This window comes from Pipra filicauda, unplaced genomic scaffold (assembly GCF_003945595.2).
Source record: "Pipra filicauda isolate LSUMZ 115617 unplaced genomic scaffold, ASM394559v2 scaffold308_size869403_pilon, whole genome shotgun sequence".
Lineage (NCBI taxonomy): Eukaryota > Metazoa > Chordata > Aves > Passeriformes > Pipridae > Pipra > Pipra filicauda.
In genome coordinates, this window is record NW_024104430.1 from 291,236 (window position 1) to 307,861 (window position 16,626).

At 38.9% G+C, this 16,626-nt stretch overlaps 1 protein-coding gene across 6 annotated transcripts in view; it reads left to right on the forward strand.

Annotated features, from left to right (window-relative positions):
• Window positions 1–6,367: 6,367 nt before the first annotated feature.
• PNPLA4 (patatin like phospholipase domain containing 4) overlaps window positions 6,368–16,626 on the forward strand; it is a 32,960-nt gene continuing 22,701 nt past the window's right edge. For 3 of the 6 annotated variants that reach the window (XM_039383395.1, XM_027750794.2, XM_039383396.1), the window contains exons 1-4: window positions 6,735–7,067; window positions 7,797–8,091; window positions 9,027–9,153; window positions 13,742–13,926. In XM_039383395.1, coding sequence (XP_039239329.1) covers window positions 6,844–7,067; window positions 7,797–8,091; window positions 9,027–9,153; window positions 13,742–13,926 — 831 coding nt within the window. In that variant the 5' untranslated portion in view covers window positions 6,735–6,843. The other 3 variants (XM_027750795.2, XM_039383397.1, XM_027750796.2) reach the window with 3 other exon arrangements.

Genomic DNA, 16,626 nt, shown 5'->3' on the forward strand with positions numbered 1-16,626 from the left:
CAATTGTTTGTCTGTATAATCGTACTTATTGTATTATTTTATTAAATTGTTATTCTGACTTATAATCTCTCTTTTGAGTTGAGTCCATTTCCCCTGCTGGTTTACCTTTAAACCAGCACAAGGATGAAGTGGGAAAGCAACTGATTTCAAAGTCCTTTGATTTGTTATACTATATTGGAATGTATCAGTTGCACTTGAGCTTTCTCTATGCACAGTCACTCAAAACACACATATGAAATGGACTTGAAGACTGAGGTGTTCCTGAAATTTATGATTTGTTCTCCTACAGAAAATAATTACAAAATAATTACACATACAGATTAACTACAAATACAGAATAGTTTCAGAAAATAATATTATTTCCAGATGAATTGATAAAGGGCACACAAAATATTAGCATATCTTATTTGGAGGAAATGTTTGTGCTGACATGTTTAGTAATGTATCCAGAAGCTCTTATCGTAGGGATAGTGGGATCCATCTCCACAAGAACTTTATAACCCCTTAGTAAATCTTGGAGTCTGATTTCATTCATGTTTCAGGCTGTTGCAGGGCACCTGCTAGGACTGAGCCCACCACCACAGATGTCAGGACAGGAAGGTGCATCTAGCCCACACATCAGGCCCTGGTGAGGACTTCCCTGCTCTACCCCAAGCCCTTGCCCCTGTCAACAAGTGTGGGGCAAATGGGACTGAGAAAAAAGAAGTCAGTATGTCCTTTGGGAAGCAATGGCCATTTGTAAGAGTGGGGATGTATTTCCAACTTATGACAACTAACTACCTTACTCTTGTATTACCCAACAGATAACCACTGCTTAATTTGTTTATTCTCTCAAATGTCAGCTATGTTACACACGTGTACACATAGACACACAAGCCTATTACAAAACTTTCTGTTGAGATCATTACCAGTGAAAAAAGCCTTACAGGGCCTCTTGGAGATATTATTCTAGAAAGCTGGAATTTTAGATTCCCCATCCCTCTTGTAAAATGATTACAACATTCCAGCAATATATGAGTCCCTAAATGTAGGATACATGCTAATTGTTGAAGCCACCTGACAGTGAGGCTTCTAATTCAACCACCTCGGGTACCTGAAAGAAGTCATTCAGTGGGTGAGTTGCTTCATCTTAAGATACAATATAAGCTGGTTCAGTTTACTGCAAATGAATGTCAATGTTTGCTTACATTAAACAAATAAATGAAAGCGTGATTTTGGCCAAAATTAATAGGTCGGGAAAACCTGATCTTTCAAAAAAAAAAAAAATCCAGAAAAAATGGATCTTGCAAAATGAAGAATTTCAATTCTCACTCCAGAGCAATGCTAAAATTTATATTTGCTTTTAACAGAATAAAATATACCTTGACCTGCAATTTTTTGCTTTGGGTAGAAAAATTACCATTCTGATATTTATCATTTTGAACAAACTTCTTGGCACATTTGCTGCATGTGACAAAGAAAAGCACAGATTAGCTTTCTTTTCCAGTCTGAAGTGGTCAGCTGTATACCACAAATGACTAGCAAACTCTCGTCTTACTTCATGTATCAGTGGTACAATGATAATGAATATTGAAAGCAATACTTTAGTATTACAAATAGATGATAATATAAATAATAGATAATAGATGATAATATAAATACATAAAGACAGGACATAAACTCTCAGAGGCTGTAGGGAGATGTAAAGCTGCTGAAAGGCTGACCTATACAGTATCTAAGTGACAAAATCTGATCAGCGTGATTTAAATAATGTTGCTCTGTTCAGTTGAAATAGATGAGGCCTTTGGAAACTAAGGAAGAGCTATCCTCTTTTTGATATTTACGTGTAACTTCTTGCTTTATGGTGAACTTGCCACTGGCTGCCGCAAGAGAGGAGCCCCGAAGAAAAGATACAAGGACTCCCTGAAACAACATCTCAGCCTTGGCCATAGTGATCACCATAACTGGTCTACTCTGGCCTCAAATCGGGAGGCCTGGAGACACACCATCTATAACACTGCTGTCTCCTTCGAGAACACACGCAGGATCACTCTCGAGGAGAAAAGGCAACGCAGAAAGAATCGTGTTCTGCAGAATACACCATCTAAGGATCTTTCTGCTGTGCCTTTTGCAATCGGATATGTCTGTCTCGTATTGGCCTCATAAGCCACCAACGTGCCTGTAACAAATGTGGTTAGAGCCTTCCCAAATCTTCGTTCGCGAAGCCCAGCCATGATGATGATGGATGGAATACTTGAAACTGCATTTCACCTTCATACTTATTTACAGCCAAACTGTCTGGTTTTGGGGGGTTTTTGAAGGTATCATTCACAAAACATATATTTTAAAAAGTACTTTTTTCCTGAAAATTCTCTTTGTACACCTTATATGGAAGTACATCTTATAAAGATTCCAGTCATGACTCAGCGATGAACCTTGTTTTTCAACATAGTGAACTTCTTTGTGTTTTTACTTTTCCCTTTTTGATTGCATATTTCAGTATTCTGTCTATAAAATTTGGAGATCTTTACTAGAGGTTGCTAAATCTAATTTCATAAAATTGGCCATTAGTATCATAGCTGGTTTCCAAGATAGCTGTTGAACTTTGCCTTCTGAAAACCTTGTGCTAATGTTATGCTCTCTCATGAGCCTCAACAAATCTTCAGCTTTGTTAACACCTTTCCCCACAGTTCCAAACTAATCCCACCTGTCTTCCACCTTATGAAGTCGCTGGTCTCCCTCCAAAACCAGATGGTTTTTGTCTGGAAGTACCTCTGTTCTTTTGAGCTTACTTTTTTGGGTGACAATTCCCACATTTGCTTTATTTGTATACTGTAATCAGTCCTCTTTGAGTCTCTGTTTGGACACCTTAGCCAAAGTGATTCTGTGAGCAGGACACACTCAGCTTAGAAGTATAAAAAATATTTATTGGTTATCATACATAAATGGTCACTATTAGGTTAGACATCAATGTGCTCACCACCTTTATAAGACATAAGCATATACTTTGCCCTGCTAACCAGACAAGCAAAAGTCAGGAAGGAGAAAGGGCAGCTCCTACAGCTCCCTGGAGCACAGCCACAACCATGCCTCCTTCTGACATCCTTTCTTTCTTGATGATTTTATACTTGCCCATTTCAGTGTTTTCCCTTGTCTTACCCTGTCTGCAATTGCAGCTTTCTCATCTCACAGGAACGTCCTTTTCAGACGTTCTGATGGCTTCACCCCAACTCCCCAACGTAGCAATTTCCTCAAAAGTCTGAGCCATGGTTAAGTACCTGGGTAACTTCAGCAATGGATCTGGTATCCTTAGACACAGACACCTGAATGGACTTCTAGACAGAAGGAGTCACACTCCTCTTTTTTTAGCACTGAGATGAAGAAAATTAATTAGTTTTAAGTGGTCACCGGTCAAATCCTTAGGTTTGAGTATCAGTTGCTCAGCACTAACCTCTATTCTCATGCTTATCCCATAAGAAAAGCTTATCCTTTTCCTTGTGATGCACCATTATACATTTCTGCAGATCTTAATATACTGCCATAAATCATTACATTTTCTTGAACATTTCAATCCATGTATCAGCATTCGGATACAGGCCAATTTGAATTAATGTTACAAAAAAACTGCATTAAATCCTTTAATGACAGCTATCCATAACAAGAATCTTCCATCCTCCCAACTAAAACTTTATTATGCAGAGTTTATAGAAAAGAGACATATTTTTAAAATATATACTTCTGAATTATACAGATAAAATCTTTGTCAGTAATAAAAGAAGACTCAAGTTAAGTTTGACTCTTGATGATTTTCTTTATATGTCTCCTTATTTTTCATGTGGGCCTTAAATCTGTGAAGTGAGAATTCATTCTTACTGACAGAGACATGTTACAGTAGTCACAATACTAGCCAAGTTAATTGTGCCGACCAAAAATATAATAAAGTGCTGTTACTAAAAGCATCTTTTGCTTCTGTAGCTTAGTCTGTTAATCGAAGTGATTTTACACGCATTTTCAAATGCCTTGTAACTTAACTATATTGGTGCTCCAAAATATGTGTTCTGACAAATACCATGTTGTAAAATCATTGAAACATTTATGTAACTCATGTAAGCCTTTTTTGATACATTTTATTCTTAAAAAAATGTCAGAGTATTACAAAGAACAACCACTAGAGGAGCAAAGAATGAAATATGTATGTCATTCTATAAAAATGTTGAATATAGATAAATTTATCTAAATGTGAACATGCAGGAGATTAAATAAGATTTGACACTTAAAGGATAAGGGTCTGATTGAGTCTACCTATGAAAAATAGAAAGGATTGAGTTGAGATAGGGAGTCAAAGAATCACAGACTTGCAGAATCAATTAGGTTGGAAAAGACCTCTGAGATTGAGTTCAACCTATGATCAAACACCACCATGTCAAATAGACTGTGGCACTAAGTGCCATGTCCAGTCTTTCCTTAAACACCTCCAGGGATGGTGACTCCACCACCTCCCTGGCCAGCCCATTCCAATGTTTAACAACCCTTTCCATGAAGAAATTCTTCCTGATGTTCAACCTGAACCTTCCCTGAAACAGCTTGAGGCCATTTCCTCTTGTCCTGTCACTGGCTGTCTGGGACAAGAGGCCAACCGTCTCCTGGCTACACCCACCTTTCAGGTAGTTGTAGAGAGCAATTAGGTCACCCTGAGTCTCCTCTTCTGCAGGCTAAACAATGCCAGCTCCCTCAGCTGCTCCTCACAGACCATGTGCTCCAGGCTCTTCACGAGCTTCATTGCCCTTCTCTGGACATGCTCCAGCACCTCAATGTCCTTAAGAAGTCTTTAGGCCAAAGGAGACACAAGTATTTCTTTTTTATGGATATAAACTAAACCACAAGAAGTTTCACCTCAACATGAGGAAGAATTTCTTTACGTTAAGGGTGGCAGAGCACTGGAACAAGCTGCCCGGGGTGGTTGTGGAGTCCCTCTCTCTGGAGACATTCAAAGCCCACCTGGACGTTGTCCCATGTCACCTGCTCTAGGCGACTCTGCCTTGGCAGGGGGTTGGACTACATGATCTCCAGAGGTTCCTTCCAACCCTAATGATTCTGTGATTCTGAGTGGCAGCTGCTACATTTGAGACACCATCTCATATGCTGTCCTTGGCAATGACTTGCTTTTATACTTGTAACTATCCATGATTAAAGGTTTAATTTACACCAACTCAGAAACTCAGAAAGCTTAATCTACATCACCCATTTTCCAGTTCATTAATAGATAAGACACAGTACAGAAGGAACAAGAAGCTAACTAATGTACTTGAGTACACATCTGAAAGCATGAGAAAGGTCCTCCTCCCGTGTTTGTGATCTTTGTACTTCCCACAGCTGTCAACCAAGTATTAATTTAGACGCAAGTGTAGTTCTAATGATAATACTGACCACTACAAATTAGAACTCTGGTTATAATTAAGGCAAGATTTTTTTTCACCATTAGGGCTTATCTGGTATTCTCACCTAAAAGCTCATCCTAGAAATATGGGGGAAGAGTGCAGGATGATGTAAAAGAGCAGACAGTAACTCCACGATGAGACCGTGTGGTTTCTGTAAGACAATCCCAGGGCTCTGTTTTGTAACTATTGCTCTTTAGCAGTTGAAAAGCTGGCTAAACTCTGCATAAACGCTTTAGACAACAGAAGCTGCCAGGGTTCCCCCGCCAAAACAGCTGCACCTCCTTCTATTCCAAATCCATCCCAGTATCTCTCAGATACCAGTAAAAAGCAAGGACAACGGACGGCACGGGTCAAGGAGCCTAATCTGTGTTAAATATACAAAGTGTTTTTTTCCCCAGTTTAGTTTTAACCCGACAGACTCCAGGGAGAGCTCAGACATGATCACTTCTCTCCCACAGGCATCTTTGTTCTCCCTCAGTAAAGCGTGTGCCTCCTTCATCTGCTGCTGGCTGCAGGATCCACCACATCTTGAAGCTGTGAGCCATGTTTGCTCTGGCTCTTGCCCAGACTGTAATGACACAGTCACAAACACTCACAAAATGGAATGGGCTGTCCAGCGAAATGGTGGATTCTCCATCTCTGGAAGTTTTTAACATGAGACTGGATTTGGCACTTAGAGCCCTAGTCTAGTTAACCGTGGTGGTAGTGGATCAAGGGTTGGACTTGATGACCTCAGAGGTCTTTTCAACCCAACTGATTCTATGATTCTGTTCTATGATTCTATTCCATGATTCTATGAAAAAATGGGGAAAAAATTTAATCTTTATTGCCACCCTGAGGTCACTCCGCCAGCTCCAGGACATTCTCAGACGGCGCGCGGCCCGGCACAGGGGCGGTGCTGGGGGAGCGGACACCCGCCCGCACGACAGCAGCGACAGCCCCCGGAGGGGCCGGGCCGGGCCGGGCCCGCCGGCACACCCCCACTCAGCGGCCTCCGGCCCAGCGGCGGGGCCGAGCCGAGGCTTCCTCTGCCTGGCACGGCCCGCTCGCAGCCACCTCCCCCGGGCACGGCCTTCCCCGGGCACGGCCCCGCCCGCAGCCGCGGCCTCTCCGGGCGCTCAGGGCGCCCCGGGGTCCCCGCACGCCCCGGACCCGCGCTGCGCAGGCGCGCGGGGGCGGTGCCAAGGCCGGGGCCGGGCGGCACCGCCGCGACCTCCCGCGACCTGCTGCTCCCGATCGCGACCCGCCCGCAGCCGCCGCTGCCCGCCGCTGGGGCTGTCTCCGGGGCCGCTGACGGGGGAGGTGGGGACGAGTCGGGCAGGGTGCCGCCTCTGCCTTGCGTAGGCCGCGTTAGAACCCCTCCGGAGGGGCTGGGGCAGGAGCCTGCGGGGAGGGAGACAGGGAAAGACCGGAGTTGGGGTTGAGGATGTTGAGTGCGAAGGGACGTGTCCCGCGTAGGGAGCGCCCGCCTGCTCTGAGTTTGACAGGCGCAGGGACTGCCCCTGGCGCTGTGCGCCCGCGGTTGTCACTGGACGTTCAGTGCTCGTTACCTTTCAAGAACTTGTCTCGCCTTTCAGATCTGTTCTGCCTGTTTGTATCGGCTGTTTGCTGGACAGGAGTGGGGACAGGAAAAACCCAACTGCGGCGTAGGTCTGATCTCATAGCACACGAGATGAAACAGAAAACCTCTAACTCGGTTACTTGGTTGGGATGAAGTGGGAAGTTGGCACAGTTCCGCTCAGACCTGGTCTGCTCAGGGTCACACTGGTTTTGTTTGTACTGGGCTTAGTCGAGAACCTCCTTTTCGTCTAAAAGAGAATATTTCTACACATTGTTCTTTATGGTTAAAGTCTTGCTCGGTGTAAACCAGTCTTACACTGGGTTTGTGAGTAACCCCTGCTATATCCTTGTAGCGTAGAAGATTACAAGGCTTGCCGTGTACCAGCCAGCCTGCTGTGGGTTTTTTCTTACTAGAGTCCCGGCATCAGTACTTTGTTTTTTGTGAACAAGTTGGTTGAAGTTGCAGGATCACTCCTTTGGCGTTTTTCAGCAGAAGTTGAAGGGGACACTGTATTCGTTTGTTTGCTTGCTTTTTGCATTATTTTCAGTTTTAATCCTTCCTGTTTCTGAAATGAACGATTGACTTCGTGGACAGCAGTGAACAACAGGGTTCCAGATGGGGGCTGGTGAAGGCAAGAGAGAAGCTGCTGAACAGAAGTTCTCCTTGGAACTGTTCCATTGTCTAGTGAATCAGCTGTTAATGCATTTGTGTGTTTTAAGTGAGAGGGGTGTGAAGAGGACCTTGTTACAGTATCAGGGTTTTGATGTGCAACTTACCATTCAGCTACATTTTTTTTTTCTCTAATGTCTTTTTAACAGGTTATACCTAGGAGAAAGTTTCTGCTATTTGCTTCTATGGAATCCAAGCTCATGTACTAATGCTTCCTTTGTAACTTTAACAAGACTGTCAGTTTGGTTACCACATCATCTGGATCCAGACGTCACTTTTAAGAAAATGTGGACTGCTAAAAGTCTTTATAGTGCTCAAATACTGTTGCTGCGGTTGAAAGAAGGCCGACTGTATAGTTGCACCTTTCCCAAAACTCATCACTTCTGGATTGGAATTCCAAACTCTTGCACTGTAAGACCACCACGTACCAGAGTTAAATTCCAGGTAAGTGTTTTTGTGATGCTCTGTAGATATAAGTGATGTGCATCAATACAGTGAAAAAATAATTTATTTTAGAATCTATGGAACTAAGGTTTTGATCTTGCATGTTATTTATGAAGATGCCTTCAGTTTTATATAAAGGGGCAGGCAGGCAGCAACAAGTACTGGAGTACCATCGTTTCAGAAGAAACTTTTTGTGTCTGATAGTTTTAAGTTGGGGAGAAGTGGTAATTTTCTTCAAATTACACTCCAGGCAATACTGCATGATAACTGACAGGCTGATTATAGTTAGAGTGACATTCGTTTAGATAAAAATAGGACCAGAATTCTCTGGAAAATGACTTACTGATGCAATATTGTGCAACAAAGGTGGGGGGAATGTATTGGTAGGGGAGGATAAAAACATAAGAGTTTGATTGTAAAAAACCCCATAAATATATATATATATGCGTATATATATATATATATGGGTTTATATATGTCTTGCCAATACCATTGAAGGAGTCTTTCTGTTGTGCCTTTTGCAACCAGACTTGTCTATCTCTAAAGAGGCATTGACCTCTTTAGCCACCAGTGCGCTTGTAGCCAATGTGGGTAGAGCCCTTCCCAAATCTTCGTTCACGAAGCCTAGCCGTGATAAACAAAAGTAGTGGGAAAAGACATAAAACTAATTTTGGACACTCACTGTTCCAAGTGGCAATGTTTTTCCTTTTCAATGTCTAATGAAATTCATCTTTAAAATATGAATTGCTGCATGTGTAACTAGCAGAACATTGTGGTTTAAACTAGTTTAGTGGGGGCTAAGCAATTGAGAAATTCATCCAGATGATTTTACAACTATTTTATTTGACTTTATTAATCTGTTTAGTGTTAAATAATGTCATCTTATTTGTTGTTTTTTCTCTTTTTAATAATAATATTTGACTGTATGATTGTAGGTTTCCAAGGTGAATGATAAACAATCAGTAGTTGATAGAAGAACGGCTGCTAGTGCAGAGGGAACTAAAATACCTGTTGGAAAAAGTTCCAGTGGAGTACATGATGGAAGTCATCATTCATTAGAAGGTATTGAACCTTTTACTGCCCTCTTCTTAAGAAGTCAGCCTTCCCTGCCCAATGTAGACAACTTGTATTAAGGGTCAAGATGGTCTAAAATCTTAATTTGAAAAATATCATGTGATTTTCCTGTTTCTTAATGGCTGATTAAATTGTGTACTTATTATTTTGTGTTATTATTATTTTAATGTTTTTTGCTTCAATTTCATTGAACTATTATATTCACTGAAGACTATAAATGGTTTGTGATGATGCTAGTGAACTTCCTGTTATAAATGTGAAAAAACAGTTAAACATTTCTGTGTCAATGTTGATTTTTGATTCAGGTAAATCAGTAGTTACACTTATGACCTCTATTTTAGCAATGCTGCCTAGCTAGAGAGTTCTTTCTGTGGCTTTGCTTGTTTTGTCATTCTTCACTAATAACTAATCCTCAGATGTGCTGTTATGCATCATACTTTTTAGCTCCTGTGCTTCAGGGTATTTGGTCATTTGCATTCTATGTATATTTAGTTTTTGTTTGTAAAGGTTTTTTTATTCAAGTGCTTTGGGCATTTTCAGCTTTTGTTTACAAATGGAGTGACAGGGTGGTAGTTATGACAAGTTAAGACCCTGAGATCATACAATGTAATTATGTTGCTCAGGAAACAGCCACATGAGAAACTGTTGTGCTATTTCTCTTGTATGACAATCAGGAAGACAATACCCATCCTGAAAAATCTGTATGGTACTGTATCGTAATTCTTCTCTATAGTCTTGTCTCCTTACATATGTTCTCTTGAAGATTTGCATTACAAATGGATGAGATACTGCTGAACAAACAGAAATGCCCCCAACCTCCAGTAGATTTTTAATCATCAGTGAATTTTTTTAATTTATTTTTTCCCTGCAGATGTGGTAATCTTTTAAAGAGAACTCTGAGGTTTATGTTTATCCCTGAATGCTCCTGCGTTATCTGTAAAGTAATGAGATTGAACTGCCCCAGTGTTGTTCTCATTTCTTCTTTTACATATCTTGTCTTACGCTTCTGGTTTTTTTCTTGGAGCCAACAGAAGCATTCCTATTCCCTTAGCCAGTTGAAGTCCTCATAGTCTGAATTTTGCCAATCATGTAAAATGACAGCATTTTTGAAAAGCAGTGGCAAAAGCGTTTGCTATATCCTGTTTATGTCATATCTCTACAGTATATGTACTGTCCAGCTGAAATGTGCTTATGCATCTTTTAAGATTCAATGAGTTTTTTTCTTAAGACATGGTAATATGATAATTTTGCATTATAGGTATCAATATATTTAATGGTCACAATTTATGTTGAACCTTCTAAGAATATTTGTTCTGAAGTTTTGTTGAACAGATGTTTCGTACCATTTCTAAGATACAAAGATTTCTGCTCTTTGCGCAGGCAGCTCAAAGAAGTGGTCTGTGTCCAGACATGACTGTGCTCCTATTTCTGTTACTCTGTTAGAAATTGTCAGGGAATAGTCATACTGCAGACTTAATTAAATTTCTCTCTGTGTCCTCTTTGGAGTTATTATAACCCTACTATTCTTTTTGATCAAAATAGCAGTGATCTACTAGATCATCAAAGCAAAAGACATTTTAGCATCATTCTGTCTTTAAAATACACCATTATAATTTGCAAATCAAGTAATGCCATGGCATATTTGCAAGAATCAAAAGAAATGGGAAAGTTTATATTCTTATAAAAGTGAGTGTTTTCGAACAGTGTTCCTTGACTTGAAATCTTAGTGCTCTTTTTTCTTTTTGTGTGTTTGTCTCTCACTGAGTGCTTTTGTCAGTCAGATAACTGATGTGAATACTCATTCAGTAAACTCTCTTTTTGTCTCTAGGGTAGGGAAATGAAGGAGGCAGAGAAGTATGGGATCTAAGTGTTAAGAAATCAACTCTCATCAAAGAGTGAATGAATGCCAGGTATCCAGACACTCAAAAGAGAACAGTGGTTACTCCCAGTGACTGATAATTAGATAGGACTAAGGCTCATATAAGAAGCTACAATTTCCTCATGAAGCCATGTAAGAGAAGGCATGGATATCTGACTTTAGTTTTTGGTCTGAGATTCAAATAGTTTCTTCAGTTCACATGGCCTCCTTTTCTGTTCTTACTTTAGACAAAATGTGCCAGCCAGTTCTGTATACAGTGAAGTGGATTTCTGTATTTGTAGAGAATTTTTTCTTTTTGAAAAAAATCTTTCAATCTAAAATTTCTTGCTGTAACTATGCTTTAGATACTTCTTAGTTCTCATATTTTTTTGATTTGTGAACATTTAATTATTTTCCAGAAGGGAGAGATACTTTTTGGAGTATTAGCCTTGTAGAAGATTTGGATGTGTATATACATGAACATAAGCATCCACATTCTTATTTTTATTTACATAACCCTATTATTTTACACTGTGTTTCTTAGTTATATTTCATAGGTCCCTTAGATGTAGTTATTTGCATTTATGAACTCATACTTCACGGGTTTTTTTTGACCAATCAGCAATGTAAATGTAGTCCTTATTTCACATAATATTTCATGTTAGTAGTGTCTTGACCTTGAAGTCTGTTTTGGACAGAAATGGGAGTTGATTCTCCCATGCTTGCTTTTATACCTACATAATACTGCATTTGCTTTAACCAGCTTCACTTTTTTGTCAGAGTGTCCTGTGATGCAAAGGCACCTTTGCTTCTAATTTGTAGAAGGCATGGAGAGAGCTGCAGCAGTTGGTTAAACTCCTGAGAGTTTAACTAGACTGAAAAAAAGCACATCATGACATCATAGTTCAAAGGCTGTTTTAGTTTTCTTCCACTCTATTTAAAAAAAATAAGATCAAAGTAGGGTTGTGTTTCTTTATATTCCAGTAACATCTTGAGTAAACTTTTTTAAATCTTCTATTCAGTACAGTGACTTTTCTTTAAATTAAAAGATCCTTTCTTTTTAAAAATAATAAAGGAATTTTCATTTGCATCATTCTAATGCCTTTCTCTCATATTGTCACAGCAAGAGCCAACCTCTAAAACTTTCTATGAGTACAAGTGTGTTAGATTTGTTACAAGTATTCCTACTTACAGGTGTAAATGCAAGCATTTCCAGTGCAAAGGGGGTAAAGCACAGCTGATAAACTACTTTATGATAATGTAGTGTTTTACTGGAATGACTGATGCACCAAATATTCCTTGGCACTATGATTTTCTCTCTCCATGTCAGTGAAACCTGGTTAGACCATCAGGTCTGATTGTAATCATGCCATGGGTAAAGCAGCTGAGTTGAGCATGTCTTCTTATCTACTGGTTTTGAAAGCTGTTTCTTACCCTTGGATCTTTCCTGCGCTTCCCATTTTAGAGTTGAAGAGGCATCTTTAACCAAAATATGTTGCTGTACATGTTTGCCTCTCTTCATCAGGACTGATTGTTTCCATATTGAGATGTACCCAAATATAGTAGCAGTTTATTTTTAATTCAATACTAAGATAATGTGTACAATATCTCATATATCTGTACAATATAATCTGTGGAATACCTTATAATTGTGGTTATTTGCAGAAACAGAAGAACTAATAAAATGTACATCATTATATTTTATTTAGTTAGTTAACCATTCCTAATGATCTGAACTAATATTTCCTGTTTGCATTTTTTTTTAATTTTAAATTCTACCCTAGACATCTTCATACTATGTGTGTGTTTATACATTTAATGCTTTGTATTTTACTTTGATTATTTTTGATTCCTTCTTATTTAAATAGTAGCAACAATATGTTGTGTGTTTTTCTTTTCTAAACTAGCAATTACTTTAAGAATTTGTCAATAATACTAGTAAGTAAATGAGTTTCAGAGGTGACAGAAAAAATTCCTTTTTTAGAGAATTATAATGGATTCAAGGCTTTGCGTGTGTAAGGGAAGTATGATCCTGGAATCACAGAATACCCTGCGTTGGAAGGGACCTTAGAGGTCATCTAGTTCCAACCCCCCTTCCATGGACAGGAGCACCTTTCACTAGACCAGGTTTTTCAGAGCTCCATCCAACCTGTCTTTGAACACTTCTGGGGATGGAGCATCCACAACTTCTCTGGGCAACCTGTTCCAGTGCCTCACCACCCTCACAGTAAAGAATTTTTTCCTAGTATCTAATCTGAACCTACTGTCTTTCAGTTTGAATCCATTCCCCTTGTCCTGTTTCTACGTGATGAGACAGTAACCAGCAGTTTTATAATTAATTTGACTTTTTTAGTCAAGGTGGCTGGCAATGTTTGCTCTCCAAAGGCATTTTTTATCACTTTTGACTAGCTACTTTTAGTTTGCATTTCTTTGACAAATTAGATGAAAATGTGTACATAAAGATATATATTTTTGATCGATTTAAAAAGGAATTTGTGCTAAGGCTTATTTTAGGGTTGTTTTCAGTTTTGGAGATACTAAACTAACTGCTGTTTGTTCGATGTATTTAGTAATCAAAAGTTTTTACTGCTTTTAAGTAAACTGCTTTTTGTTATGTAAATACGGTTTGTTATGTGTTCTATGCCAAAAGAATAGACGTATATTACAAGACGAAATGAACACATCCTTCTTGCTTACTGTGACACCTTATTTCCGCAGCACAAATGAAACACATCAACCTGTCCTTTGCAGCTTGTGGCTTTCTGGGAATTTACCACTTGGGGGCAGCAGCTGCTTTTTACAGGCATGGTAAGAAGTTACTGACAGATGTGAAAGCTTTTGCGGGAGCTTCTGCGGGATCTCTGACTGCTGCTGTCTTGTTAGCAGTGCCAGAAAATATAGAGGTAAATTAGTAAACTCGTAGGTATAGGCCATGATAATTTTCAAAGGACGTTTTTAATATAATTGTCTTCAGTTAAGTTTATTAAAATATTAAGTTTCTTGTTTTTTTCTTCTTGCTATTTGCTAGGAACAGAACTCTTGTGTGTATTTTCATTAACCACATCTGTGACTTGTGGGCAAAAACATTTATGACAAAAATATTTCATATAAACTTTATATTTTAAGCTACATAAATAGAAATCTTCTGTGTGTGAATGTTGAGTTGTAGGCAAGCAGGTATAGTTTAATATACCAAAACGTATATCTACTTAATGGTGGTATATTACAAAGTGAATCATTCTTTCCTTGGCTAGAGATAGGCTTTGTTAAGCAAGTGCACAGCACCATCATTTCATCCTTCTGTGAAAGGACATGAAAATGGTAGATGGTAGTCTATCTTCATAAACACCACACACCTGCTCAATTTTTTTCCTTGCTGCCTGTGCTCCATTAGACAGCATAAGAAGTGGCTTGTGCATCTTCTTTAGACTCAGTACAGCCCACTCCTCACCAGCAGTAGCCCCCACTGTTTTCCTGGGGGGATTAACCCTCGCAGCATTCTGTTCTCACACACTACATGCATGTGTCAGGGTTGTTTCTCCTCCAGAGATGCCACTCCTTTCTCACTGTGCATATGGTGTCACGTAGAGACGCCAGAGTTTTATTTAATGACTGCACTGTTACAGGTTCTGTGGGAGAGCATAACTTTTTTTTACTTTTTGTTTGATTTTTCCCCAGAGGTTAAGGCTGCTTTGCCCTTCTGAAATGCTTGTAGTGACTTTGCATTAATATATGTAGAGGACTAGGTATTACGAAAATGTTAATATTTCTTTAATGTCTTATTGTGGGGGAAAACAGGCTGTTAGATTTTTGGTCTAAGTACACTTATATTTCAGTTCTGTGAGTGTTGGGTAACTTTCTCCAGGCCTTGCTTATTTCACTGCATTTGATTCAAATAACAGTCCCAGCCAAACCACACTTGGCCACTGACCTTTCTGTTAGTTTGTGTGTTGGTCGTTTCTGCTGGGATATGAATTCAGCTTGCAGCATTAGCTATACTTCTGTTGCTTTAATCAGTAGGTTCTTCCCTGGCTTCTTTCCCCCACCTGACTCCCTCAGGTGCATTCTTTATATGATTTGGTACTAGGCAAGTTACACTGGTGTGAAAAGAGCCTTACTCCTATCCTGTTCAGGTGCTACTCCCTTTCTGTCACCTCTGACTGGTGGTTCAATCCCAAGTTTGCCTGGTATAATGGGTACCTCTGACTTTAATTTCTTCTGTGGTGAGCACAGCAGCCCTTTGTTAGCCCAAGGGAATTTTTCTGCTTATTGTAGGCTCTGGGTATGAGCACTTGTTCTCAGCCTGGTCCAACTTACAAAGATATTTCTAAGTAAAAATATTAGAGCAATTTTTATTTTTTGTTTGTGGAAACTAAGGCTGTATTATATTGAATCTGATGGATTTTTCCTTTGAAAATTTGTCATTTTATTGCAAACTGAAGAATGTTTCATTAACTTTTTAGTGCCTTTGATTTTTTTATGTATGTTTTAGTTATTCTTTTATATTGTTTAAATGGAAAATTGAGAGCTATTTTATCAGGGGGAATAATTCTTTCTAATTCTCATGGAATTTAAGTAAAGGCAGTGTTGCGTACTGAATAGAATTAACTTTTCCTATCAGGATAATTATATTATTATCTTTCCTACATTTCTATCTTGAAATATTTAATATCCACAGATATAGCTTTTAATAATTTAATTATTTTTTTCTGTTTTTTTCCTCTCTCCCCAGAGATGGCAATGTTAGACAAGCCATAATTAGGACTTTCTGCATCTCCTAATCTCAGAGCTCTAATGCAACCTGTCCTTATCTTAAAGTGAATATAACATTGAGGATTTATTATTTTGACTGTTGCTGTTTTAATAAGACAGTTTCCAAATGTTTTTCTGTCATATCTTGGATTTTTATCGCTGCTGAAAAGGTGTGGGACTTCAGAATTCCAGGGAGGCATATATAGTTATCGATAAATACCTATTTATTAAAAAAGTACTTTGATCACGTTTGATATCAAGTTTGCTTAAGTCGATATAGTTACAATTTCTAAACATGTCCTCAGTCACTATTTAAATTTTAGATGTATTGTTTAAAGCTTTTAGCAATAAAATTCTAAAATAATTCATAGTTGTAAGAAGTTGTTCCTTTTGGGAAGAGGAATTGAGAGCCTAGGTATGGTCTATTCTTTGCATTTGTAATATGGAATGTAGTTTTCTGTCATTCAGCTAGATTTGGGTTCATCCAGCTCCCTGTTACTCTTAGCTCCCCATCGCTTTATCAAAGCTTCTTAGATATAAAGATGGTAGTTTGAAGGTACTTCTTTGTAGGGTTTTGTGAGTTTCTTCTCTGTTTAAAGAGAGATGTGCCTGAATATGCCTCTTTCCAGCAGATTGAGTACAGAAGAAGCCTAACTGCCTACTGTAAAATAAATTAAAGGCTTAATAACTGATTTTATATATTTTAATTGGCTTGAAGCTCGCAATGGCAAGTACCTCATGGGCTAAAGGTGCAAATCTAACCTACGTGAAATTAATTAGCACAAATATTTATGATGATCACTTCTTTAAGCGATATGAACCTCATAGTGAACTTCTTTAATACATTTATT